We start from the raw sequence: 25,467 nt of genomic DNA on the forward strand, positions 1-25,467 counted from the left end.
CCTCCCAACGTTAGAGGCCCCAAATATTGGGAAGATTGTACTTTGGACCCTCTTCCTTTTCTCTTTCTCTCTCTGTATTTGGGAAAGGGGTTGCAGAGGGAAAAAAATGATAAAGTTTAAGAATAGGTGGAATTTTTGTTCAGTTATTCATGTTTTTTTCTTTCTTTTTTCAGTTTTAGTATTTTTTTAAATTGAGTATAGTTGATTTACAATGTTGTGTTAATTTCTGCTGTACAGCAAAGTCAGTCAGTTATATATACATTCCTTTTTTAAAAAATATTTATTTATTTATTTATTTATTGTTTATTTTTGGCTGTGCAGGGTCTTAGTTGCGGGATCTTCATTGCAGCATGCGGGATCTTTAGTTGCAGCATGTGGACTCTTAGTTGTAGCATGCATGCAGGATCTAGTTCCCCGACCAGGGATCGAACCAGGCCTCCTGCATTGGGAGCACAGGATCTTATCCACTGAACCATGTATGAAGTCCCCCATACATTCTTTTTTAAAATATTCTTTTCCATTATGGTTTATCATAGGATACTGAATATAGTTCTCTGTGCTATACAGTAGGACCTTGTTGTTTATACATCCTATATATAAAAGCTTACATCTACTAACCCCAACCTCCCACTCCATCCTTCCCCCAAGCCCCTCCTCCTTGGCAACCACCAGTCTGTTCTCTATGTCAGTGATTCTGTTTCTGTTTTATAGATAGGTTCATTTGTGTCATATTTTATTTTATTTTATTTTTTATAGTGAAAACTGTCTTTATTTTCATTGCCTTTTATTTTCAACAATGATTACTTGAACTTAAAAAAAAAAGAAAAACCTTTAATAACTAATGGTTATTGAAAAGCCAAACCTTTCCAGCCCACTTCATATTCTCTTTCAACCATTTCAGGGCAGAACAATGTTCCATACTATAAACCTGTTCCTTATTAACATTGATGGTCATGTGCTTAATGAAAAGCTTTGGATCTGATATACGAGCAGCCATAATTAATCTTTCCACTGCAGTTTGATAGTCATCCTTGCTCTGAGATTTGTTTTTTTCACATCTTTTTAAAACTATCTGCAGCATCTGTGTAGATGTTCCAGGACTCTGAATACTATTAGCATTAGATACCAGGAAGATTTCAATAGCTAAAAGCATTTCAATCTCAGACAAATAGGAAGGAATCAGTAGAAGTTTTCGGTATAAATTTCCCTCCAATGGTGGGTAGCAACCCAACGAAAGAGCACTTTTGTGTGGGCTCTGGCTTTGAGCCGTAAACAACTTCTTCCTAAAGAAGTAATTAATCTTCTAAGAAAGGAAAAATCAATAGGGATGCTCTTTGAAGTCATGAATTCTGCTCTGGAGGATGACATACAAAGACTGTTGCTTTCCACACAGGCATCTTGAGAATTTTGAAAACCTGGTAGATTTTGCAAAACTTCAAATGTCTGTCTGTAAAGACTCTTCGCTAAGATTTCATGTGCAGTTGTACAGAGCAGATTATGCCGATTGAGCACATCCAGTCTATCACAAGCCCACAGTGGTGTATTGATGACTCCCTCTGACTCCCTTAATACCCAAATGGCACCATCTAGGCTTCCGCTTTTTAGAAAAATTTCTGCTGCAATATTCACAACTTGACATCTCGGTGCTAACTTCTCAGGCCCTATAAGTCCTTTTAAACTTGTAAAATGTATTTTTAATTCATATAGTTTATCTAAGACCTTCCTTCCCTTGAACCACTGCAACAGCTTGTGGTAGAAGTACATAGCACTGATTCCGATTCTTCCCAGCAAAGTTTTATCTACTTCACTATTTTGTGGATCTTTGCTAACTGTTTCAGCGAATTCACGAAATGGAACACCTGGTCTCTCTTCTTTACAGTCTTTTGTTAGTGTTTCAACAATACAAGCACAAAATCTCTGGAAAATCTGCAAATTTTTCACAGCCCAGTTTTATGTTAATGTATAAATTTCCCAATTTGGTCCAGTCACCTTTTTCTTTACAATGCTCTATTTCATTCAAGGCTGACTCTAAATCACACTTCCAGTTCTTTTTAAACTGCCTCGTCCGTAACCTGGATTTCATTCCCAGAACTGCAGTTATTTCTTGCTTGGAAGCCTGTACTTGGTATAAAAGCTTAATAATATAGTTAAAGTGTTCTGGGTCAAGTACCGTCCCAGCTTCAACAAGCTTGCAAAAGATATCAAAGCAGGTACAGCATTCCTTAATTTCATAGTTGCCACATACTCAAATATTTTTAGTAATATTTTGAGAGCAGGCAGCATTTTAACCATTATGCTGAGGTTCATGACCTGAAATACTTCTTTCAATAAACAATGTTTGAGTAAAGAACTTAGAAGGTCATTTAGCACTTGTAAATCAAAGTGTATACCCGGCGGAAACTTTCTGTAGTACTCCATAAACGTGTTTACAGGTCAGTCCCTGGCTGTGGATCATCACCTGAGGCTTCAGTTACTTTTCTTTTTTCCTTGGTGTGTCTTCCTGACTGCAAGGGTAGCTCTGCTTCCTTCGCTGCTTCTAAGCCAGGCCGGTCTGATGAGTCTGAAGAGCCCACCTGGCTCCCAGGCCCCTCCACTAGCTGCCTTGCTGAGGCCTTCCTAGGCCCGGACGCCTCACCCGACTTGTCACTTTCCACCTCTTCTTTCCCAGATGGCCTGGGCCACCATCCTCCTCTCTTGCCTGCTCTCCTCGCGCCCCCGCCCCCGCCTCAGGGCTGCAGCCTCCCGCCTCACCTGGTCCGGTGCTGTCCTTGTATGTCACCTTCACACCCTGGAGCCGTTGTGGGGCCTGAGGGTGGTGGCCTCAGCATCCGCCCCAGGCCGCCTGTCTGCCCACCTAGCCTGTCTGCGCCCGCTCACAGGAGCCCACCGGCGGCATGAAAGCTGCTCCCGCCACCAGGCACCCACCCTGTGTCATATTTTAGATTACACATATATGTGATATCATGGTATTTGTCTTTCTCTTTCTGACTTACTTCACTGAGTATAATAATCTCTAGTTGTATTCATGTTGCTGAAAATGGCATTATTTCATTCTTTTTTATGGCTGAGTTGTATTCCATTGTATATATGTACCACATCTTCTTTATCCATTCAACTGTCATGGACATTTAGGTTGTTTCCATGTCTTGGCTATTGAGGATAGTGCTGCTATGAACACAGGGGTGCATTATCTTTTTGAATTACAGATTTGTCTGGATATATGCCCAGGAGTAAGATTGCTGGATCATTCTTTTTCTTTCTTCTTTTTAAAAAAAATACCTTTGTTAAAATGAATGTCACAATAGTTATTTTTGTGTTCCTGCTTAAACATTGTATTCTGGATTCATATTTAATGCAGAATCATTTCAGCAGATTTGAAAGTCTCTTTAAAACTTGACTTTTGTTGTTTGAATAACAGCTAGAGTATGCAGACACTCGCACCATTAATTTGGACATAGCCTTGGGTTTTTGTCAAAGTGTAGCACTTTTAAAAAAGTTACACACATACAAAAAATTCCAAGTAGAATTGCTGCGTTGGGTCTTCACTGCTGCACACGGGTTTTCTCTAGTTGTGGCGAGTGGGGGCTACTCTTCGTTGCGGTGCACGGGCTTCTCATTGCGGTGGCTTCTCTTGTTGCGGGGCACAGGCTCTAGGCACGCGGGCTCAGTAGTTGTGGCACACGGGCTTAGTTGTTCCGCGGCATGTGGGATCTTCCCGCACCAGGGATTGAACCTGTGTCCCCTGCATTGGCAGGCAGATTCTTAACCACTGTGCCACCAGGGAAGTCCCAGAATTGTCATTTTAACATCCATTTGAATGACTTCTTATAATTTACTAAATGCTTTCTGATATATTATTTACTGTGGCGAGTTTGAATATGTGGGATTTGTCCCTTTGGATAGGAGCACCTCCCAAAGTGGGTAGTAAAAAGTTCATAAAAGATAAATTTTTATTACTATTACTAAATAGAACTGTCTAGGTATGTGTATATATATATACAGACACACACGTATATATTCATACGCATGCATATGATTTACATATATTTATCTATTTGATAAATAACTATATATAACTAATACACATATAATATATATATGTGTATCTCTATCTGCTGTCTGTCTATCTAAAATCTTATAAGCAAGGGCTGAAAACTCCTTTGGAGAAGTACAGGAGGATCTGTTATTTACACCACGACTTAAGGAAAAATGACCCTAGGTCAAATCCTGAGGGTGGAGTGTGGTTCTGCTCCTCTTCCTCTCCTTTTTCTGCCTCAGGTCTTAAGCCATTGCTATCAGGAAACAAATGATCTAATCCAGGGAATTTTTAACTTCATGTGCCCAAACCCTAAGATAACATGGAAGGGCTTCAGGGCAGTTTTGTGTGCAACTTCTAGGCCTGACCTTTAACCTAGTTCCCACCATCCCCTTTCTGCAGGCTCAGTGCCTAAGAGAGCACTGACCTTGGAAGGTATATGTTAAAGGCGGCGGAGCCCTAAGATGGGAACCAGCCTGGGTTCCTGAATCACCACTTAGAGGAGAGCCACCTGCTGAGCAGGAGCATCTACTTTGGACTTTGCATGAGTGAAAAATAAACTTCTGTCATGTTTGAGCCACTGTACATTGTGGGATGGCTTCTTATAGCAGCTAAAGTTACACTGATTAGTCACAGGGTTCATAACTTTCATTAGATAAGCAAAGAAGCCCATAACTATAGATAGGAGCACTTGAATCAAATTCTAGAAGCGTAGAATGTTTTTGCTGGAATCAACCTCTGAGATTTCTTAGTTAGAGTCTGGGGCCTGGCAGAGGTGGTGGGCAGAGGGATGAAGATGCAGTAGGAAGTGGAGGTGGTCCATGTGTGGTGGGCGGTATGACAGATGTCCTCGCCAGGCAATCCTTCTAGCCTCCTCTCACCTAAACCCCTATTCTGATGAAGACATTTGGATCCAGCCCAACTACCTCATTTTTTATTGAAGCCCAGGATGGTGAAGGGTCTCACTCCAGGTCTCAGGTAGTTGGCAGCCCTGATGCATTAATTCAAGCTGTAATGTTAATGACTCCTGGATTATTCCTCCCACAATATTTGTATTTTAAAGGAAACTTGAAGCAAAGGAAATTTTTAACTCCAAATTCTGCTTTAAGCTGTTTGTCTCTTCCATGGTGGTGTTTCAGATATTTTGAAACCTGGGTGCAGAAGACATTCTTAGAAGATTTCAGGGAATCCCTGCAACACAATATCAGGTACCCATCTACTCTGCCTGTGTGTAAAGCCATTTGTGAAGATAAAGGTTCACATAGTGGAAAAGGAGAGAATTCTCCCCATAGCTTGACGCAAATAGAGATGGTCTGATATATTGGGGTTATTGTACTGGAACTAAAGGGCCCAATATCTTTGAGATCAAGAGAATTATAAATATGCACAAGCAGCCTTTGAGGACATCTTCAATAGGGGGTCATATTATTTTTCATTAGCTAAGAATAAAGTGATTTGGGCTACAGAATTTGAGGCCACGATTTTAATTAGCCATGCCATTAGTTTATATTTTCTTTTGAGAACTTAATAACGAATGGTGCAACTGAATCTCTCAAAAATTTCATCAGCAGAATATTTTCGTATTCTGCTATAAATTAAGCTGTATGGAGGGGCACATCTATTTTCTTTCATTTCCTTCTTAACACAAGCAGTGGTGAGATGTTAGGATTTACATGACTCATTACCTCATTTCCTGCCTAGTCCTTTCCTGCCCATTTTTTTGTTCGGTTTTTATAACTTTTTTTGATGCCTTGGAGCCACTGGATATTTTCAGGCTGCTTTTACCTCAGGATTTGAGTTGGTACCTCGAGTCCAATTGTTTTGGGTGTTGCTCTGATTAACACCTCCCTCTCAGGGCTTTTAATCCTGAAAAAGCTGTGGCAGTTTGGAAAATCAGGGTCCGATGTTAACTAGCCATAGGAGAGACAAGATGATGTTTCCAGGCAGCATTATCTCTGGAGAATACCAAAGCTGCAAGAAACAGACATGTAAATTCAGTTGAAGGGGTTTAATGAGTTAATGAGGGGTTAAATGGACAAAGATTTAAACAGGAAAGGGCGGGGGTGACACCATTTTTCAGGTTGGCAATTGAGGAGTTAAGCTCTTAGGAGCACAAAGAACAACAGTTAAAACCATCGGGGCTTCCCTGGTGGCGCAGTGGTTGCGAGTCCACCTGCCGATGCAGGGGACACGGGTTCGTGCCCCGGTCTGGGAAGATCCCACATGCCGCGGAGCGGCTGGGCCCGTGAGCCATGGCCGCTGAGCCTGCGCGTCCGGAGCCTGTGCTCCGCAATGGGAGAGGCCACAACAGTGAGAGGCCCGCGTAACGCCAAAAAAAAAAAAAAAGAACCATCAAAAGCCCCACTAGCAGTTCTAACCTTTATCTGCAGGGTCCAAATCCAGACAAGGGTCTTAATTAGCTCCAGAGAAATCTAGCGCTTTGGCAACATACCAACACACATTAAAAAAACAAGGAACCCCCAAACCAACCAGTAAATAAAAGAACCATTAAAAAAATAAAGTTAAATAGGAGCAACATTTATATAACCTTTCTGTGTTTCTGTTTTCCAATTTCTCATTTTTTTTCTCTCTATACCATCTTACACTTGATTCTTTTCCATGACCTTCAGCTTATTCCCTCTTGTTTTTCTTATCTGTTTATTGTCCTTCTAGAATTTAGATGCACTTTAAAATTTTTTTCCTATATTTTAATTTTTTAATTAGAAAAGGAATGCATGCTTGTTGTATAAATAATTTTCAACAATGCAAAATTCATAGTTATGAAGTCTCCCATGCGTCCAAGATTTTTTCTATGCATTTTACATAGATGTGTGTGTTTATGTGAGTCTAATCATATACATACACACTCAAAAAAGTTTTTAACAAAAACGTATGTGCTATTCTACAACTTGCCTTTTTTGTTTACTCATGTATCTCATTATATTTCTACACTGGATTGATATAGGTGGTGCGCCGTTTTATATGGATTTTTATTTTAAAAATTCTAGCATATTTTTTAATCCCTGATCAAATTTTTTTTTTTTTTTTTTTTTTTTTTTTGTGGTACACGGGCCTCTCACTATTGTGGCCTCTCCCGTTGCGGAGCACAGGCTCCGGACGCGCAGGCTCAGCAGCCATGGCTCATGGGCCCAGCCACTCCGCGGCATGTGGGATCTTCCCGGACCGGGACACGAACCTGTGTCCCCTGCATCGGCAGGCGGACTCTCAACCACTGCGCCACCAGGGAAGCCCTGATCAAAATATTTTAAGCTGTGTGTCCAATCAATGCATGTAGGTGCTGTGATTTATAAAATATGATTTTATTTGTAACTAGAGCTTGCATGTTATATTGGCTTATGTCTTTGTGCACTATTTTGAATGCATAATCAGTGTTTCTTTCTGCTCTTATCATTATTACTATTTTAATCTTTTGTTCATTCAAATAATTTTTGTTTTCCTGTTTAAGTCTTTCTTATGTTAGCTTTGTTCTTTTCCTTTCTCATTCCATTTTCCCCTTCTCTACTGGCTTGGAAGTTATATACACTCTTTCCATTCTTTTAATGTTTACCCTAGAAATTTTAACATGCATATGTAGCTTAAGATAGTGTACATTTATTATCTTTGCTGTCCTGTCAGACGCTCAAAACCTAAGACGACCAATTCTGATTATTCTCTCTGACTTAACATGTTTAGTATTTTTGGCTCCATATTGATTACTTTTTAAATCCACAAATTAGACATTTTATTTTTTTATGTAGTTGAAGATTTTTCCCCCTCACTGTTCTTTCTTCATTTCTTGCTTCCCAGGCCCCACTCTGGTATAATTCTCATTCTTCCTAAAATTATAAGCTCTAGCATTTCATTTTGTGAGAGTCAGTTGGTAAGAAATGTCTCTGTTTTCTTTTTTTTTGTGGAAGATGTATTTATTTGCCCTTATTCTTTTTTTAAAAATATTTATTTATTTATTTATTTTATTTATTTATTTTGGCTGTGCTGGGTCTTCATTGTGGCATGCGGGATCTTCGTTGTGGCATGTGGACTTCTTAGTTGAGGCATGTGGGCTTCTTAGTTGCAGCATGCATGTGGGAGCTAGTTCCCCGACCAGAGATCGAACCCGTGCCCCATGCAATGGAAGCATGGAGTCGTAACCACTGGACCACCAGGGAAGTCTATTTGCCTTTATTCTTGATAGTCTTGAAAATTCTGGATTATTTGTTCTCAGTTCACTGAAGATATTACACTGTCTTTCGGCTTTCAGTGTTGCTTGCCATGAATTTAATTGTAGGTAAACTATCTTTTCTCTTTGGTTGCTTTTAAGACCTTTACTTTGTTTTTGGTATCTTTCTCTCTGGTGTGATTAGTGAATTTTACCTCTATTTATCCTTCTTGAGATTCGTTGTGCTTCCTGAATCTGAAGGGTCGTAGATATTTTCCAGTTCTGGATACTTGCTTCTCCCTCATTTTCTCTAATTTCTTTTTCTGAAACTCTGATTGAAACCTTTCTGAAACCTCAGAAACCTTTATAAAAAACATACCCACTGAGGGTGTCACTTTTGGGAAGTCTCAACTTTTAAGATATGTTCCCTGCTTTACTTGGCCCCAGGTTTGTTTCCTTTCTTGACACCTCTGGTTGGTAAGACCCAAGATCTAAGCATCCGGGAACGTGCATATACCTCCCAGGCAAATGGTGGTCTCAGAACTTGGTCACCCTCTGAGTCTGAGATTTCTCATTATATGCAACTTTAAGAACTCCCCTTTCTTTCTCACCAGCTTAGCTATGCATTTTATTATTTTTAATTTTTATTATTTTTTATTGGAGTATAGTTTCTTTACAATAGCCATGCATTTTAAAAATGTTTTTTCCTACATCAAAATTAAATGTCTGTGGGACTTCCCTGGTGCTCCAGTGGTAGAGACTCCACCTTCCAATGCAGGGGATGTGGGTTCAATCCCTGGTTGGGGAACTAAAGTCCCACATGCCGCGTGGCAACTATGCCCACGCGCCTCAACAAGAGAGCCCGCACGTTGCAAACTACAGAGCCCACACTCTCTGGAGCCTGCATGCCACAACTAAAGAGAAAACCCACACACTACAACTAGAGAGAAGCCTGCGTGCTACAACAAAGAGCCCACGTGCTGCAACTAGAGAGAAGGCCGTGCGCCACAGCGAAGAACCCGCATCGCAATGAAAGATCCCGTGCCACAACGAAAGATCCCACAAGCCTCAATGAAGACCTCACATGCGGCAACTAAGACCCGACGCAGCCAAAAAAATAAATAAATACATAAATATTTTTTTTAAAAGTCTGTGCATCAAAGGACACTATCAACAGGGTGAAAAGGCAACCCGTGGAATGGGAGATATGTTTTCAAATAATATATCTGATAATTTATAAAGAATATATAATATGTATTATAAATATATATGTGCATATTAATGTACACTTCTACAATATCTAAAAAGAATATGTAAAGAACTCCTACAGTTCAGCAACAAGAAAACAAATAACCTGATTAAAAGTGAGCAAAGGACTTGAATATTCTCTGAAGAAGATATTCAAATGGCCAGAAAGCATATGAAAAGGTTCTCAACATCAGTAATCACTAGGAAAGTGCAAATCAAAACCACAATGAGATACCACCTCCTATCCATTAGGGTGGCTATTATTTAAAAACAACAACAGCAGCAGCAAATAACAAGTGCTGATGAGGTTGTGGAGAAATCAAACGCCCTGTGCATTGCTGGTGGGAATGCAGAGTGGTGCAGCTGCTGTGGAAAACTGTATGGCGATTCCTCAAAAAACTAAAAATAGAATTACCATATGATCCAAGTACCATATAATTCTACTTCTGGGTATATACGCAAAGGAATTAGAAGGAGAGATTTCAACAGATATTTGTACACCCATGTTCATAACAGCATCATTCACAATAGCCAAAAGTCCCACTTGGAAACAACCCAAATGTCCACCAATAGATGAATGGATAAACAAAATGTGGTGTATCCACATGATGGAATATTATTGAGCCTTAAAAAGGAAGGAAATCCTGACATGTGCTACAACATGGATGAACCTTGAAGATATTATACTAAGTGAAATAAGCCAGTTACAGAAGGACAAATATTGTATAATTCCACTTACATGAGGTACCTAGAGTAGCCAAATTCATAAAGACAGAAAGTAGAATGATGACTGCCAAAGGGTGAGGGAAGAGGAGAATCGGGAGTCCTCCCAATTGTTCAAAACGCGCAGAGTTTCAGTTGTGCAAGATGGAAAAAGTTCTGGGGGTGGATCGTGGTGACGGTTGCACAACATTGTGAATGTACTTAATGCCACTTAACTTGTGCACTTAAAAATGGCTAAGATGGTATATTTTATGTTATGTATATTTTACTATAATTTAAGAACAAAAGGCTTTTATAATTTATTCAGCACTTTTCGGGGTTCTATCCTAAGATATCTAGTTTTCCATAATGCTGGAATTAGAAATCCCCATTGGACTGACTTTTCCTTTGTGTTCATGGTGTCTACTAGGCACTCAGTTTTAGCTACATATGGATACCCAGCCAGATTCCAAAGTGTGGAAACCAAGATGATAACCTAGGAATTTGACGTCCTGCATCACTGAGTGGTCCATATTGTTTCTTTTGTTCTTTGACTATTCTAGATATTATTTTACATCACATTATTTACACATTTCATGATGATCTTTGATAGTAGCAACTCTCCAATTCTTCCTTTGAGGAATAGATCCATATTGCACATCAGAAAAGCATGGATAAATCTGTGTCAGTATAATTTGACTTGACTTCTTATCACCTTGTGTGTGTATGTGTGTTTGTGTAGGTGCTTCATTCATTCATTCATTCATTTATTCACTTACTGTTGTGTACTAAGTACTATCTAGGCACTGGGGATACAGAAGTGAAAAAGACAAACTCCCTGCCCAAATTCTAACGGGGGAAGAGACAGTACCCATATCAGCAAATAAATAGCAAGGTAGTTCTAAGTAATAATTTCACAAAGAATATGAATCCAGGGTAATGGGATAGACTGTGACAGTGAGAAGGGGACTGCAGGAGCTAGGGTGGTCAGGAAATGAGTCTCTGGGGATGATATTTGAGCTGAGACCCAGTGTTAATGATGAGGAAACTGTGTGTATATCTGGGGGAAGAGCTTTCATGAAGGGGGAATAGCAAGGGCAATGAATCTGAGATAGGATTAGTGTGATTAATTATCTAAATCCCATCAGAGAAACCTAAAATCTTGGTAGTGAGGAAGTTTAGTTTGGTGAATATTATCCTTAATGTATGTGACATCTTAAAAAATGTATTTATGAAATAAAAATTGACCATCCATTTAAATCAGCAGCAACTAATTTTCGTTACTGAAATCAGTTAGCATTTTCCTCCACCATTTCAGTCACACTAAGCCATCTTTCACTACTTGCTCTAGCGTGTATGCATTTAATAATAAGTAAACTATGAGGGCTATAATGATTTTGCTTAAGACTTTATATTAGTGACTAAAAATAAACTTAGCTTTGTGTATGGTTAGAGTATTAGACTCTCTTTGTATAATTTAGGTGTCTTGAATAGTTGGAGGACCTGAGCTTTCCAGTTTGGTTAATTATGCAAATCTACCATGTAACTGCAAAGTATTACCTCCTTTTTATGCTTTATAGACAAAAGTCACAGGTATAATCACAGAGATAGCATATAGAAATATCAATTTGCCAGTTCAGCTTTTCTTTCATTGAGAACAAATAATAAACCCTAAGTGTGTTCACATTCTGTGATTCTGATTTATATACTCCCCAATTAGTGCCCCATTTAATCTGCTCACCTGTTGTTGCTTTGTTCTGAATTTCATGGCTCTGTTGTTTTAAACTCTCTTGCATACGTTTTCCGAGTGAGGCTGATTACTGCAACCCCTTGGTTTTTGGGAACTTGGAACACTGCCACAGTGTCTGAATTGCCTGGATAAAGAAAAGTAGGTTCTGTAATTATTTTATTTTCTGCACAGCGTGTGATTTGTTATTGATGACACATGCATAGGGTGCTTTCTCCATTAAGCTGGCTGATCCCTCTACTATGCTATTAATGTCATTGTCACTCTGCTCGAAGCTATAGTTTGTTAGGCAACTCTAGCATGGGGGAATGAGCATGTACTTTTTAATGTGTCTGAAATAGCTACACACTGACAGATGTTCCCACATGCTTGCTGATGTCATGACTGGGGCTCATATAAAGGCTGAGAAATTAAAAGAAAGAAGAAAATGTTAGTTGAGGCTCCAGAAGGAGAGATTATAGAGTCAGATGACAGGAAATTTTGAAAAAAAGCCCACCGATATATTAACTTTCCTTTTAGGTCTGGCGCTTCCTCCTCCCCGCCCCCCCAATAGGGATGCAGTCACAACTCAGTCTGTTAAATGTGAGAAAATTCAGTATTGAAAGCTATTCTTTTATGTGCTCACTTACAAATAAAACAAGCATACAAACAAAAAACCCCAAATAAATTAAGGTGGTCTTTTTACCCCTCTACCAAAAAATGCATATCACAGTGTTTACTTGGTAGGCCAATTATTTTAAAAACTGGGTTTCAAGGAAAAAGTCACTCTCTGGTGGAGACCTTACATGACAAGTTCTGTTCCATAGTGGATTAAAATGGCGGAGAGGAGATGCTAACACAACTTCAACTACAGCAGTGTGAACACACCACTGTAATAATTCATTTAGAATGATGACACCTGAGACCTAATTTAAAAGTCCTAGATGAATACCAGTCTCACATTCAACCCTGAGGGCTGCTGCAAACATACCTAAGGAAGTCTAAGAACCATAGTGAGTCTAATTGAATTGGACTTAAACGGACCATTGAGATGGCCTCACCGAGCTCTGGGGAATTCATATTGTCTATACTGTATCAGAATCACAGCTTGAACTGAATAACTGGTTACATTCAATCATGTTACTGTAACTCATGCTTGAGGTAAAGGGGAAACCTTTTGCTATCAGCAAGACTGGATGGAAAACAATTTCAAATCACTTTAAACCCAGTTGGCAACTACTTTGCCAATTATGGAATCCAGTGGGAAAGGTGTGAGCGAGGGCTCAGGACTAAATGATTTATGTCAGGCATCTGGGCCTCCTGAGGAACGTGGGAGGGTATGCGGAGGAGGGGCGTGTGGCTAATTATTTCTCCTAAGAATACTTTGGCGAGGTAATTTGTGCTTGCAGATGAGTCACACTGCAGGCTGGATAAAAGGCGAGGTAAGAACACAAAGTCCTAAGATCCTATTTAGAGATGGATAAAGAGGGAACCGAAGAATTCAATACACTTTCTCATCTCTTCACTCTGAAACATTTGGAGATATAAAATAAAAAGAGCAAACCTAGTCCTCTGTTCTAACAGGCACATTGGGATCAAGGTCTGTAATTTGTACTGCAGATATTGCATTGACTGCTTTCTAACACAGAGTTACTGGCACAGATGACATACTGTAATTTATCGGATGAACAAGTGTGAATCTGAGGCCCTTTACAATAACCCTCTTTTTTTAAAGTCCTAATTTATTTTTGATGACTTTGGTTGTAGAGATGAGAATTCCTATACTACCCAATGTTTTCTAAAGAAGAATGTCACCATTCTCTGGGATTCATGTATGAAACTGTCTGGCTGAGAAATGATCCTGAAACCCCCAAGAGTTTTGAGTGCCGCCAGCCCACCCCAAACAAAAATAAAAGTGATGATAGAATTCCACTGTGGTAGTTCACAGTGGAGATATACAGGTTTATTGAATAATCTCTTCAGATCCTTTCATTATCTAAAGATTTTAAAGGTGTTTTTAGTAATCTGGAAGAGGTTATTAATGCTATAATTATATTAAATCCAGCACTGGGGGTCTTGTTAAAACCTCATGTGAGTATGTTGGTACTAGGCTGGCACTCTTTTGCTTTCTCATCTTTCCTCTCTTTTAGCAGCTGTTTACCATCATTACAGTTAATATAGTGGATTAAACTTTTGGGCTAGCTGGCGGCTCTGAGTATCTCTCTAATGGTTTCCATTGTGCACATCCCTAGAAAACACTTCTGACCAATGAACCCCTAACTGCAAATGACACAGGCAAGCTTCACTGAAAATGACACCACTGGAGGGGAGCTTGCACTCATTTGGGATGTTTCCTCATTGGGGAAAGAAGGCCATTTCAACAGTTACACCAAAGCGATATTGTGATGTGGCATTTACTTTTCTAAGGCACTGAACGAAGCAGTGGGGGTAGTGTGTGCTCCTACATGCTAACTATGCGCTTAGCTGTGTGATGTCCAAATAAGAATCCCAGCATGTCCATAAGAGACTGAGAAATAGCAATCTTCCTTGTTCATCCTCATACAGAATGGAGAAGGTGGATGTCACACAATCTAAACTAAATTTTGATCTATGTCGAATCAATCTTAAGTGCAGACGTTGTGAGAAATAGGGAGTTAAATACTGTCAGAAAGGGGGAGGGAAGGTTGCATGGGAAGAACCCCAGGACTGATCTTTGGGAAAGCTGGATTCTGATTCTTGGCTGCAACCAAAGATGCACGGTGGCTTTGGGTGAGTTTCTTCACTTCTCTGGGTCCCCCTCAGGTTCCTCTGTAACACAAGGGAGGTAGACCAGATGGTTAAACCTAATTTAACGATCATTCATTTAGTGTTCAGTTTGTGCCAAGATTTGTGCTAGGCAGTGGGGAGATTTGAGAATAAATCAGATACAGTTCACGTCCTTTTGGATTTTATAGGATAGCAAGTTAGACTAACATTAAAGAATACTTCTGAGGTACTGCATTTTAAAAAGTGGGAAGTATACGGTGCTATGGAAAGATAGGACTAAGTTTGAAGAGTCAGGAAAGCTTCTTGAGGAAAGTTGTTTAAGTTGAGACTGAAGGACGAGGAGGAGTTGATGAGGAAAAGTTGGGGGTGGGATGAGATAGAGAAGCACTTCAGACAGACTGCATTTGTGCAAGCTCTGCAGCAACAAAGAGGTTGGACTGGATTATGGAACACAAAGGAAAATGTAGGCCAGATGGAGGCTGCATATGTTGTGGTCAGCATTTTGACCTCATCCCAAGGGCAATGGGAAGCCATTGAAGGGTATCCTGCTGCAGAGTGGAGTTGATGTCTGAGGTTTCCTCCAGTCCCACTATTCTGGGGCTTTCCACATGGAAAGACTCATCAGAGAGATTCAATATTCAGGTGCAATTCAGACAAGAGACACAAAGCAGTGACCCCAGAAACTGACTTCCAATCTGCAGCTTGTTGAAGCCTGGTGTGTGAAGATAGATTTGCGTATGCAGGTTGGATTTGGTGCCTTTGGCCTTGTCCTCCGGGGCTGAAACTAGTGTGGACCAGACAGTTCATTTCTCTGTTGGGCTAATCAGGAGGTTTTCAAAGAAAGTAAGAGGGTGTGTTGTATGCCTAAGACTCCTCACCAAGTAAGGAGATGGGAACTAGAACCCTTCAGAACATCAGCCTTTTCTTGACCACCTCCCTCAGGGCAAGACTTTCTGAGTCTTGCATATGCAGTTGCTCTATCCACTCCTGGGGTGAGAATCGTTTGACAGCAGTGGGAACGTAATTCAGAGGGACCTAGCATTAGGTGGCTAGATAGTGAAGATATTATTTATGGAGTGCTGCCAGGTGAAGGCATTTTACATCCCTTCTCTCATTTGAATGTCTCAAAGCCCAGTGAGCTAAGTGGGACAAGTATGCTTACTTTACAGGTGACAAAATGCGGGCTTGGGAAGATAGGCACCCTGTCCACATCACACAGCTAGTAAGTGGAAGAGCTGGGAATCAAACCTGACATTGCAAACTCTGAGATTCAGACTTTTTAAACATCCCCATGCTGCCTTCTGTGGAAGCTTCTGCTATATATTTGGGGGTGAGGGGCATATTTTAATCTCTCAATATGCTTGCAACTCTTTCCTGCCTTTGAGTGAATATAAGTACAATAAACCCCATCACCATGTGCAATCATCAGCCTCTTGACAGGACAAGTGGAATGTAGGTCTGCAGGTGGTCTTTGCATGGTGGATGCCTATTTGTGCTTACCTGTCTCCACACAGTTTGTTTCTGCAGCATCTATGCAAAGTGTCAGTTGTCACCCGTCAGGAGAGAGGGGCGACATGGATGCTTTGAGAATTGCCCTTGTCTCTCAGGAAGAATATATGTTGAGTTTTCATTTAGATAAGGTACCACCTGCATTTGGAATCTATCTATTCTCTGATCTCCAAAGGTAACAGCAGAGGTGGTGATCACAAAAACCCTCACTTGGGATGGAAAAGTGCAGAGGGAGGAATTTCCTTCGAAATAATCAGGCCACGAGGGTCATTTTCCAGTTTTGGGTGAACTCCCCTAAGGCCTATAGGCCCTGCTTATGTGTTCTGGAAATAAAACAAAAATGGGAAAACCGAACTGCTTAATATTCCCTGTTTTGCAGTTATTGTTACCATTTTCCTTTCAAGTAAATATACAAGGTGATTTGAAATGAAAACAAGTATGGTCCACAGTGCTAAGGCTACTTCAAAGTTTTCACTTCTTTGTGGTTTTTGTACTAAATTTTTTTTTTTTTTTTTTGTACGTGGGCCTCTCACTGTTGTGGCCTCTCCCGTTGCGGAGCACAGGCTCCGGACGCACAGGCTCAGCGGCCATGGCTCACGGGCCCAGTCTCTCCACAGCATGTGGGATCTTCGCGGACCGGGGCTCGAACCCACGTCCCCTGCATCGGCAGGCAGACTCTCAACCACTGCGCCACCAGGGAAGCCCTGTACTAAATTTTTTTGATAGAACAGCACCAGACATCAAACATAGAAGAACTATGCATTCAGAGCCTAAATGATGCATTACTGTGCTGTTGTAAGAGATGTAGTTTCTCCAAAACACATGTAATATAGATTAAGTGTTTAATTTTTTGGCAGAATCAATATGATAACCTTTTTTAGTGATAGCTTATTGTAAAATGATTTTTCATTTTAGAAAAAGACACCCAGATCCAGGATCCAAGAAACAATCTTGTGATATGCCAATGTTGGGTTAATAGTCAAATCTGATAGTGTTTTCCCCTGATGTTTCAACTGTACTGATGTTATCTGGGAGGGATGAATAGTTTGCACTATGTAATAGAAAGGATGTTAAGCTATGATGAGAGGTTCATTCTATTAGATCAGAGAAGCACTGGACAAGGTTCCACTTTGGATTCTACATATAATTATTTTCTCTGGATTAATGAGTGGGACTTCCCCTGTTTCTGAAGAGTAAAGGCCTGTTTGAAGGGTCTTGGTATTTCTCCCACAAGGGTTTGCTGCAGGCATCACTGTAGGCATCTTTTGGTTTAGGCATATATATGTGTGTATATATATATATATTTTGTTTGTTTGTTTGTTTGTTTAAAGTTTGCTGAGGAATTAAATTTGTTATCTCAATTCACTAATTCATGACCAAAAGTTGATTTGTCGGATCATTTGGGTAGTGCATTATAAAGCAGAGAGTGGAGCTTGAGGGAACAGGATGGGGGCAGACAGAGGGAAAGATTGGAAGCCAGGGACAGTGTTCCTGGGGGCCCTCCCTCCCTTTCTTCCTTCCTTCCCTCCCTCCCTCCTTCCTTCCTTTTCTTCCCTCTCTCTCTTCCTTCCTCCCTCCCTCTTCTGCCCTCTCCTCCCCTCTCCTCCCTCCCACACATTCATAGGTGTCACACATTCATCCCACACCTATGAGATACGTACCAGGCATGATGTTGAGCACTGCAAATTCACAGGTAACTGAGTCAGAGTCAGCCCTTTGAGCAGCCTCAGTCAAGCACCACAGGGATTAGCGAGGAGAGAATGACCACACTGAGAGCCCAGAGTGCTGCAGAGACCAGAGGAACCTGCCCTCTCTCCTGGTCTTCCTGGGAGAAGGTTGCCTGATTACACCTGTCTGGGCCGTCTCCTGGGAATGGGAGCACATGGGTTGGGCTGGGGAGAGGAAGGAGCCCCAAGGTCAAACGCACCCCACTCAGAAAAGCCCACCCACCCGCAAACAGGCCACTCGCCAGCTGTGTGACCTTGTTCACGTGACGTCACCTCTTGGGCCCCATTGTGCCCATCAGGACATTGAAGGCCTTGGGTCAGGTGCTCTGCCTGGACCTTTTCCATCTTCCAGGATTCAGAGTGGATGCAGTGGGTTGTGTTTGCTTCCGTACTCACACTGCCTCAGAATCTAGTACTCTGGGAACTTTTCTGGCAGTAGTTTGAAAATCTCGCTTGTTGAAACCCAGTTTCACAGTTTCCTTGCCTCACTTTGCAAAGAGCTAGGGCATTTTATTTGCTACCCACTGCTTAATTGTGGTAACACTCAGCACAATTAAGGTCTTACTGAGGAAGAAAAGGCTTTGAACACCTTTAACAACTCTTGGAAATCCCTCTAAGTGCCTCTGCTAATTCTCACCTCTTTTAATAGTGTGGATATGTTCAGTCACCCCTGTCCCACCCTCTTACAGCCCCTGCCTATGGTTCCCCAGGCAGAGATGTTTGCTGGCTTAATTATCTTGGAAGCCATTGTTAAAATAATATCTGCGATATCAATAGCATTGGGTGTCCAAGTGCAGCTTGTGGGGAGTGAGCAGTGCTCTGAGCACATAATTTGGAGCGTCATTCCTAGCCTAGAGCTGAAGGGCTTCCTTCCACCTTGTGTGCAGAGACAGTGGAGTGAGAGCCCAGCTCTGTTTCTCAGTCCAGGGGATACAAGTGAAAATGATGGGGCTGGGGGCTGGGGTGGGGAAGGGAGGGGGCTCGCCTTGTCCAGGCTCTTGTGATTCTTTCAGGGTCACAAAAGACACTTGCCCACTTGAGGTCAAGCCAGGGGAGATCCTTCTAAGGGTGCAACAAGCTCTCTGCTCTCAAGCTCAGCCACCCTTACTCCTCTGTGTCTGCCTCCCAAGAAGTGAGATTCTGACCCGAGTTGGGTGTTTTAAAATACAGTGCATTAATAGAAAATTTGAGGTATAGTTAGGCCAACAGATCAGAGATGGCTGCCATTGAAGTGATGGTTTGTTACTCACAGTTTCCAAGGAGAGGGGCCACCATGCCATGGTGGGTCACATGGGGAAGGGGCAGGGGGAGAGAGAGGAAGTGTGGGCAGGAGTTGCTGTGGTTTCCACGGGAAGGAACAGGTGAGGCAGAGTGAGAAGGCTTAGGACGGGCTCATGTGAATTGTTTCAGTGAGCTCTGGGTCTGTCCCTAGCTGCTTGGTATCTTGCCCTGGAGTGATAAGGGCAGGTGGATAGTGGCCAGGAGTGTGAGAGCTGATAAAGGAGGTGCTTGGGGTGTGGGCTGTGGATTGGTTGGCTTGTATTTGAACAGCACCCTCATGGATAAGTCATTTACTATCTCTAGGAATTGGCTGATCCTGGGAGGGTGGTCCCTCCAGGGTCAGCAAGGTCCCATATGTCAAAGCATCAGAATACAGGAAATAAAAGACATGGTCCGTGCATGGGGACAACATGGCCTGATACAAAGCACCCAGCCAGGGTCTTAGGTAGGAGTCATCCATTCCTCCTTTCCTTTTCTCCCCATGCCCAATCCCTCATCCAGGACCATTCTACTCCCAATATACATTTTGAGTCGGTCTCTACTCTCCATCTCCATTGCTCCCACCTGATCCAAGTCACCAGTGTCCCTCATCTGGGCTGCAGCAATACATTCCCAACTGCTTCTCCTTTCACCCCTCTGTTATCAGTCTCTACCCAGCAGCCAGAGGGATTTATCACTCGTATATCACCTTGCTCAAACCCATCCAGTGGCTTCTCACTGCATTTGGAATGAAATGCAGACTCATTTCCATGGCCCACCAAGCCACCTTGCTCTGCCCCCTACCCCTTTGTCTCTCCCAGCTTCCTCTGTGCTCCAGCCTCACAACCTGCAACACATCAGGCACTCCCAGCCTTCTCTTCCTGCTCCCCTGGCGGCTCCTCATTCTTCAGGTTTCAGCCTAAATGGTACCTCCTCACAGAGACTGATCACTTCATCTCCATGATACCTAAACACCCCTCGCACATGTCTCTCAGACCAACATGTCTGCTGATCACTAGTTGTAATGGCTAATTGACTGTTGTTGTTTACTTATTTTCTGGATCACTAATAGACCAGCATAAGGGTTAGAAGCATAGTTCTGGGGTCAGAGTATCATGATTGAGGTCTGATTACACTGTTTATCAGCTTTTTTACTTCAGTCTAGCTGTTTAATCTCTGTGAGCCTCAGTGTGTCCATCAGTAAAATGGGCATAATAAGAGTACCTGGAGAGTACCCATAATAAAAGAACCTATAAGGAAGTACCTATTTGTGAGTATGACATGACATGGCCCATGTAAAGTGCATAACACCTAGTGTTTTGTAGAGATGAGCTATTATCATCATTGAGACCCAAGCTTTTCTTTTGCTCACTGTTGCCTTCCCAGTCCTTCAACTGCCTGGCTCACGCAAGGCTCCAATAAACATTTGCTGAGTGGTTGACGAGTGGCCCTCTTTGGCTATGTTTGACTCAGCTACAATCACTGCCCCATTATCCCTGCAGGATGAGCTTTCCTTTCCAAGGGAGAGAGCACTGAAAGGACCCTATTGTCAGCAAGTATGTTGGGGCTGCATTCTCTGTCCGGGACAGGCCCCCATTTCAGAACTCAGGAGACTTGGCTTCTAGTTTCTGATCTGCCCCTGAACATCTGTGCTCCCTTAGGAAGGTCACCTGATAAGCTCTCTGGACTTTAGCTTTCAGATGTGCAAAAGGATGGATTGGACCAGATGACTTCTAAGACCACTTCCAACCTTGACACCTTTTTCCTTTTTTAAAGAAACACTTTTTTTCTGATATGTCACATACTATAAAATTTACCCAAAGTGTAGAATTCAATGTTTTTTAGTATATTCATGGAATTGTGCAGTGATCACCAGAATCTAATTATAGAGTATTTTCATCACCCCCAAAAGAAACCCACACCTATTAGCAGTCACACTCCTTTCCCCCCACCTCAGTACCCGCCCCGGCTCCTGGCAGCTACTTATCTATTTTCTGTTTCTATAGATTTGGCTATTCTGGACATTTCATAAATGGAATCATACAATATATGCACTTTTGTGACTGGCTTCTTTCATGTAGCATGTGTTCATCCGTGTTGTAGCATGTATCATTAATTCATTCCTTTTTATTCCTAAATAATATTCCATTGCATTGTATCATAATTTACTTACCCATTCATCAATTGATGGATATTTGTGTTGTTTCCACTTACCGGCTGTTATCTATAATGCTAAAATTGCCCCTGATAGTTCAATTTAAGCCATTTAACATATAAGCTTGTTTTAGGGGGAAGATTAAAGAAAGAAAAAGGTAACTTGATTTTATGGAGGCACTGTGTTATTCAGGTTAAAATATGTCATCCCCTTTAATTTTCCCAACAACCTCATGTGAAAGGTGTTACTGTCTCCATTTTCCAGAGCATGAAACTTGAGCTCAGAGATGTGCATTAACTTGCTTGGTTTGAACCAACTAGCCAGTGCAGAACTAAGGCTGCCCAACTTTAAAGTCTAGGGCCCTTTCTACCAATCATGGTGATTTGTTTTCAAACTTTGCTTTCAAACATTTGTTTTCTACTTTGCTTAGCTCAGGCACTAAAATATGAGATTTTCCTTTCCATACATATGAAAGTAGTTACTCAACAATTTCACTTTGATGTGTTCACTCTGATGGGTGAGTGTGGTCTGAGGAGGGGAATCCAGGGTCTCTGTGCTGACAGTGACTTGAAGGATGCTGCAAGGAAGGGCTCCTTGGTGGGAAGAGAGAGCCTTGTCCCACCACCTTCTAAGGAGAAGCAAACAGAGTTACTTGACTTGATTCTGTTCCGCCTCAGTGCAAGGGTCAAATGTAGCTATAGAGATGAAGGCAAAACCTGCCGTTGTGTGTTGTTTTAAAAAAAGAATTCCAGATGGGAAGCTAAAACGATGAATATCGTTTTCCGAAAATTAGTTTAACCACTCATTTTTTTTTTGCTTCCAAGTTGGCCCCAGGCAAAATGGCATTTTTACGTTTCAAGACACACTGAAGTTAGGGGGAGGCCATGTGGGGCGACACCGGTGGACACACTATAGGTCAAGGGAAGGTGGGTTTCAGGCACACATGTTTCCAATCTTCATCTCGAGCCAGTCCCCTACACCCCTGCAGGAGAGAGGCAACCCGGAGAGGAGGAGCCGTGGGGGGAAAGTCCAGCATGAAAAACACGCAAAAGAGTTGCCTTTATTGGCAAACAGACATTGCTGCCTTTCTCACTCTCTTCCTTGAATGCTCTGCCTTTTTCCCCTTGGTTTGCACAGGGAAGGGGAATCAGGGCAAGAGGAGGAGCCGAGGCTGGCCAGACTCTTGTACAACTACCGTCTCTCCAAACGGTGCCCATTGCTGTCAAGCCCCACCTGGGTGGTTGCTGGGACGTGGTGGGGAGGAAGGTCTGTGTCCCTGCCCATGTGGAATCCTTCTAGGAGATAGAGATGAATCTGAGGTGGCCCCCATAGTCCCTGGTGCTCCCCTCTTCCCCTGGTGGTGTGGCAGAATGCAGGCTTGCCCAAGGCCGGGTGGTGAAGAAGGCAAAGGTTACTTCTGGGCACCCAGCCTTTTTTCTCTCCTATTCCTTCTCTCAGTGCCCATAGGCCCTTACCACTTATTCTTATCACTTGTTTTTGCTTCCCTTCTATTAGTCTTTCCTCAGGTTAGGTGTTCATGCTTCTGTTGTATTGGCATGATTTTTTAGCTGGTATTTGAACAGTTGTTGATTTGAATAGTTATATAATTTAATGTTTTTACCAAAAAGATTAAATAAAATCCTGATTTTTCATGGCTGTTATTGCATAAAACGTTGTTTTATGTAGGGTCAATGCCAAACTGCTTTAACAAAGTCCACTGTGTGTTTTTTCAACACCATTGAGCAATTAACTAAATTCTCACACTCTCTACCTGGAGATGGTGCCAAATCTTACAGATTAGGGGCTCATTCCTACAAGACTGCACCTCCCAGCCAACTTCAGATACCAGTGGCAAGTCCAGGATGTCACTGGTGCTTCTGACCAACTCGCTGTAGATCAGAGGTTCCTGTGACCCCCTCTTCAATTTGATTAATTTGCTAGAATGGCTCACAGAACTCAGGAAAACATTTACTTACTAGATTACCAGTTTATTATAAAAGGATGTAACTCAGGGTCAGCCAGATGGAAGAGATGCATAGAGCAACGCATGGGAAAAAGGACTTGGAGCTCCCATGCTCTCTGGATGCGCCCCTCTTCCCAAATCTGCATGTGTTTACCAACTTGGAAGCTCTCTGAACCACGTCCTTTTGGATTTTTAAGGAGGCTTCGTTACAGAGGCACGATTGACTAAATCATTAGCCGTTGGTGATTGAACTCAATCTCCAGCCAGTCCCTCTTCCTTCCCGAGCTGTCAGTAAGTGGGGCTGAAAGTTCCAACCTCTAATCACATGGTTGGTTCTCCTGGCAACCAGCCCCTCCTTCTTTGCTTCCCACCCCCTTAGGTGACGCAGGGGCTTTCCAAAAGTCACCTCATTAACATAACAGAAGACACTCACATGCTCACAGCTCAGGAAATTGCAAAGGGATCCCTAAAATACAGTATCTTAAATCAGAGAGAAGTTTATTTATCCCCAATATAGCTGTCTCAAACTTGGATCCATGAACTCATTTAGGGGCCTGGATTCTTCCCATTGTGTTGCTTTGTCATCCTCTCTGGCAGCGTGCTCCTCTGAGGAACTGAAGCTGCTACATGACCTTGCTGTTTCTCGCTTGTCAGAAGGGGAAAAAGAGGAGCTTCATGGCAAGGAGTTTCCTTTAAATAAGTGGAAGTTGCATCTCTTACTTCTGCTCACATTCTGTTGTCACATGGCTGTACTCTTCTGCAAGAGAGGCTGCCTGCCTGGTACCCAGCCAGAACTCAGTGGTGCAGGGCACTCTGTCACCTGAAGGAGAAGGGCAGAACGGAAAGCAGGGGACATTGGCAATCTCTGCTGCAGATGAAATGTTAGACGTGAATTTAGAGAAAAACAATAGGTAACAAATAGTACAAATTGTACACAGATGGAGCAAAAATTGGGAAGGAGGTAAGGGAATGACTGAGGCTTAGAAATATAGCACATGAATGATGGGTAAGGCTAAGGTCTTCCTTTTGTCAAGGGTATTTGCTTTTAAACAAAAGATGAAGTGAAATGTATAGAAAGAGGGCTGGATTTGAATCAAACCACATGGATCCTAACTTTCCTGTCTTCCCTGGGCTGTGTGTTCTGGTCCTACTTCTAATATAATTTTGACTTTGATTAGGTCATAATTTGCTCTTGTAGCATAATTTGCAAAAAGGAAGTTATTGGATGAATGTTGAAGCCCCTTTCATTGTTTAATGTCTGTGACTGTCTCACTGTAGAGCTTCATCCTCACCAACTTATAGGGAGAGGACATTTTTGGATGGAGCGGAGGCGTGAGTGTCTCAGCACCCCAGAAATCTGTCATCTAGATGGGTTGTGCTCTCTCTCTTTTCTTTCCTCCCCTCCCTTCGCCTCCCCTCTTCTTCTCCCTCACCCAATCTCTCTCTCTCTCTCTCTCTCTCTCTCTCTCACACACACACACACACACACACACACACCCGGGAGGTGACCTAAGCTTTGCTTTTGTGAATTGATGCCTGCTAAAACACATACCCAGCTCACTCCTCTCTGCCCACTCCTCACCTGCAATGTGCTACCTAAGAGATATCCCTCTAGGACAGTTCCTATAATTGCTGATAAGACATGGTCTCTATCCTCCCAGAGAAATTCTGGGCTCCATTTTTGTTCTGCTCTTGGGAGGTGTGTGACCATTTTCCTTTCGCTGGTCAGCAAGGAGAAGCTCATAGCAGTTGGTCAGCTGAGGTGTGCTTGCTGCATGGCACCCTACAGGGAAAGAGAATCCCCTGTATTTGGCAGTGAAGCTTTCCTGCTGTAAGCTTTCATTGCCTTTGGGTTCTGCTTTCTTTTCTGTTCTTGGAGATTCTTTTTCAAACAGACATTGAATAGTACTAAATCGGGATTTTTGTAGCACTTTAGAAACATCACAAATAAAATAAGTTACTAAATTTAACTCAAGAAGCATGCAATGAACTCGTACTAAGCTGGACACTGCACTGTATACACTGAGATACAGAGATAAACAAGACATGGTCCATTCCCTAAGATGCTCGTGAATCTTTCCATGATGGTTTAGAGCCTTCTGCTCTGAGAGAGCAGAAATGAGCAGTAGCTGTGTTCAGAGTGTTTTATGGAGCTCTTGATTTCCAGAGAAATTTGACAAGGATTCATGGTTACTTTATAAGTGGAGTTAAAACTTTAA

The 25,467-nt window shown here is 42.1% G+C and overlaps 1 protein-coding gene across 1 annotated transcript; it reads right to left on the reverse strand.

Annotated features, from left to right (window-relative positions):
- Positions 1-838: 838 nt before the first annotated feature.
- On the reverse strand, positions 839-2,430 carry LOC307062455 (protein TOPAZ1-like; the record flags this gene model as incomplete). Its single annotated transcript, XM_079718171.1, is given in 4 exon segments — positions 839-1,248; positions 1,251-1,923; positions 1,925-2,202; positions 2,205-2,430. Coding segments are annotated over 4 exon segments (1,587 nt in total), but the record flags the coding sequence as incomplete, so codon positions are not given.
- Between the last annotated feature and the right edge of the window lie 23,037 nt (positions 2,431-25,467).

This window comes from Hyperoodon ampullatus (genome assembly GCF_949752795.1).
Source record: "Hyperoodon ampullatus genome assembly, chromosome: 13".
NCBI classification, from domain to species: Eukaryota; Metazoa; Chordata; class Mammalia; order Artiodactyla; family Ziphiidae; genus Hyperoodon; species Hyperoodon ampullatus.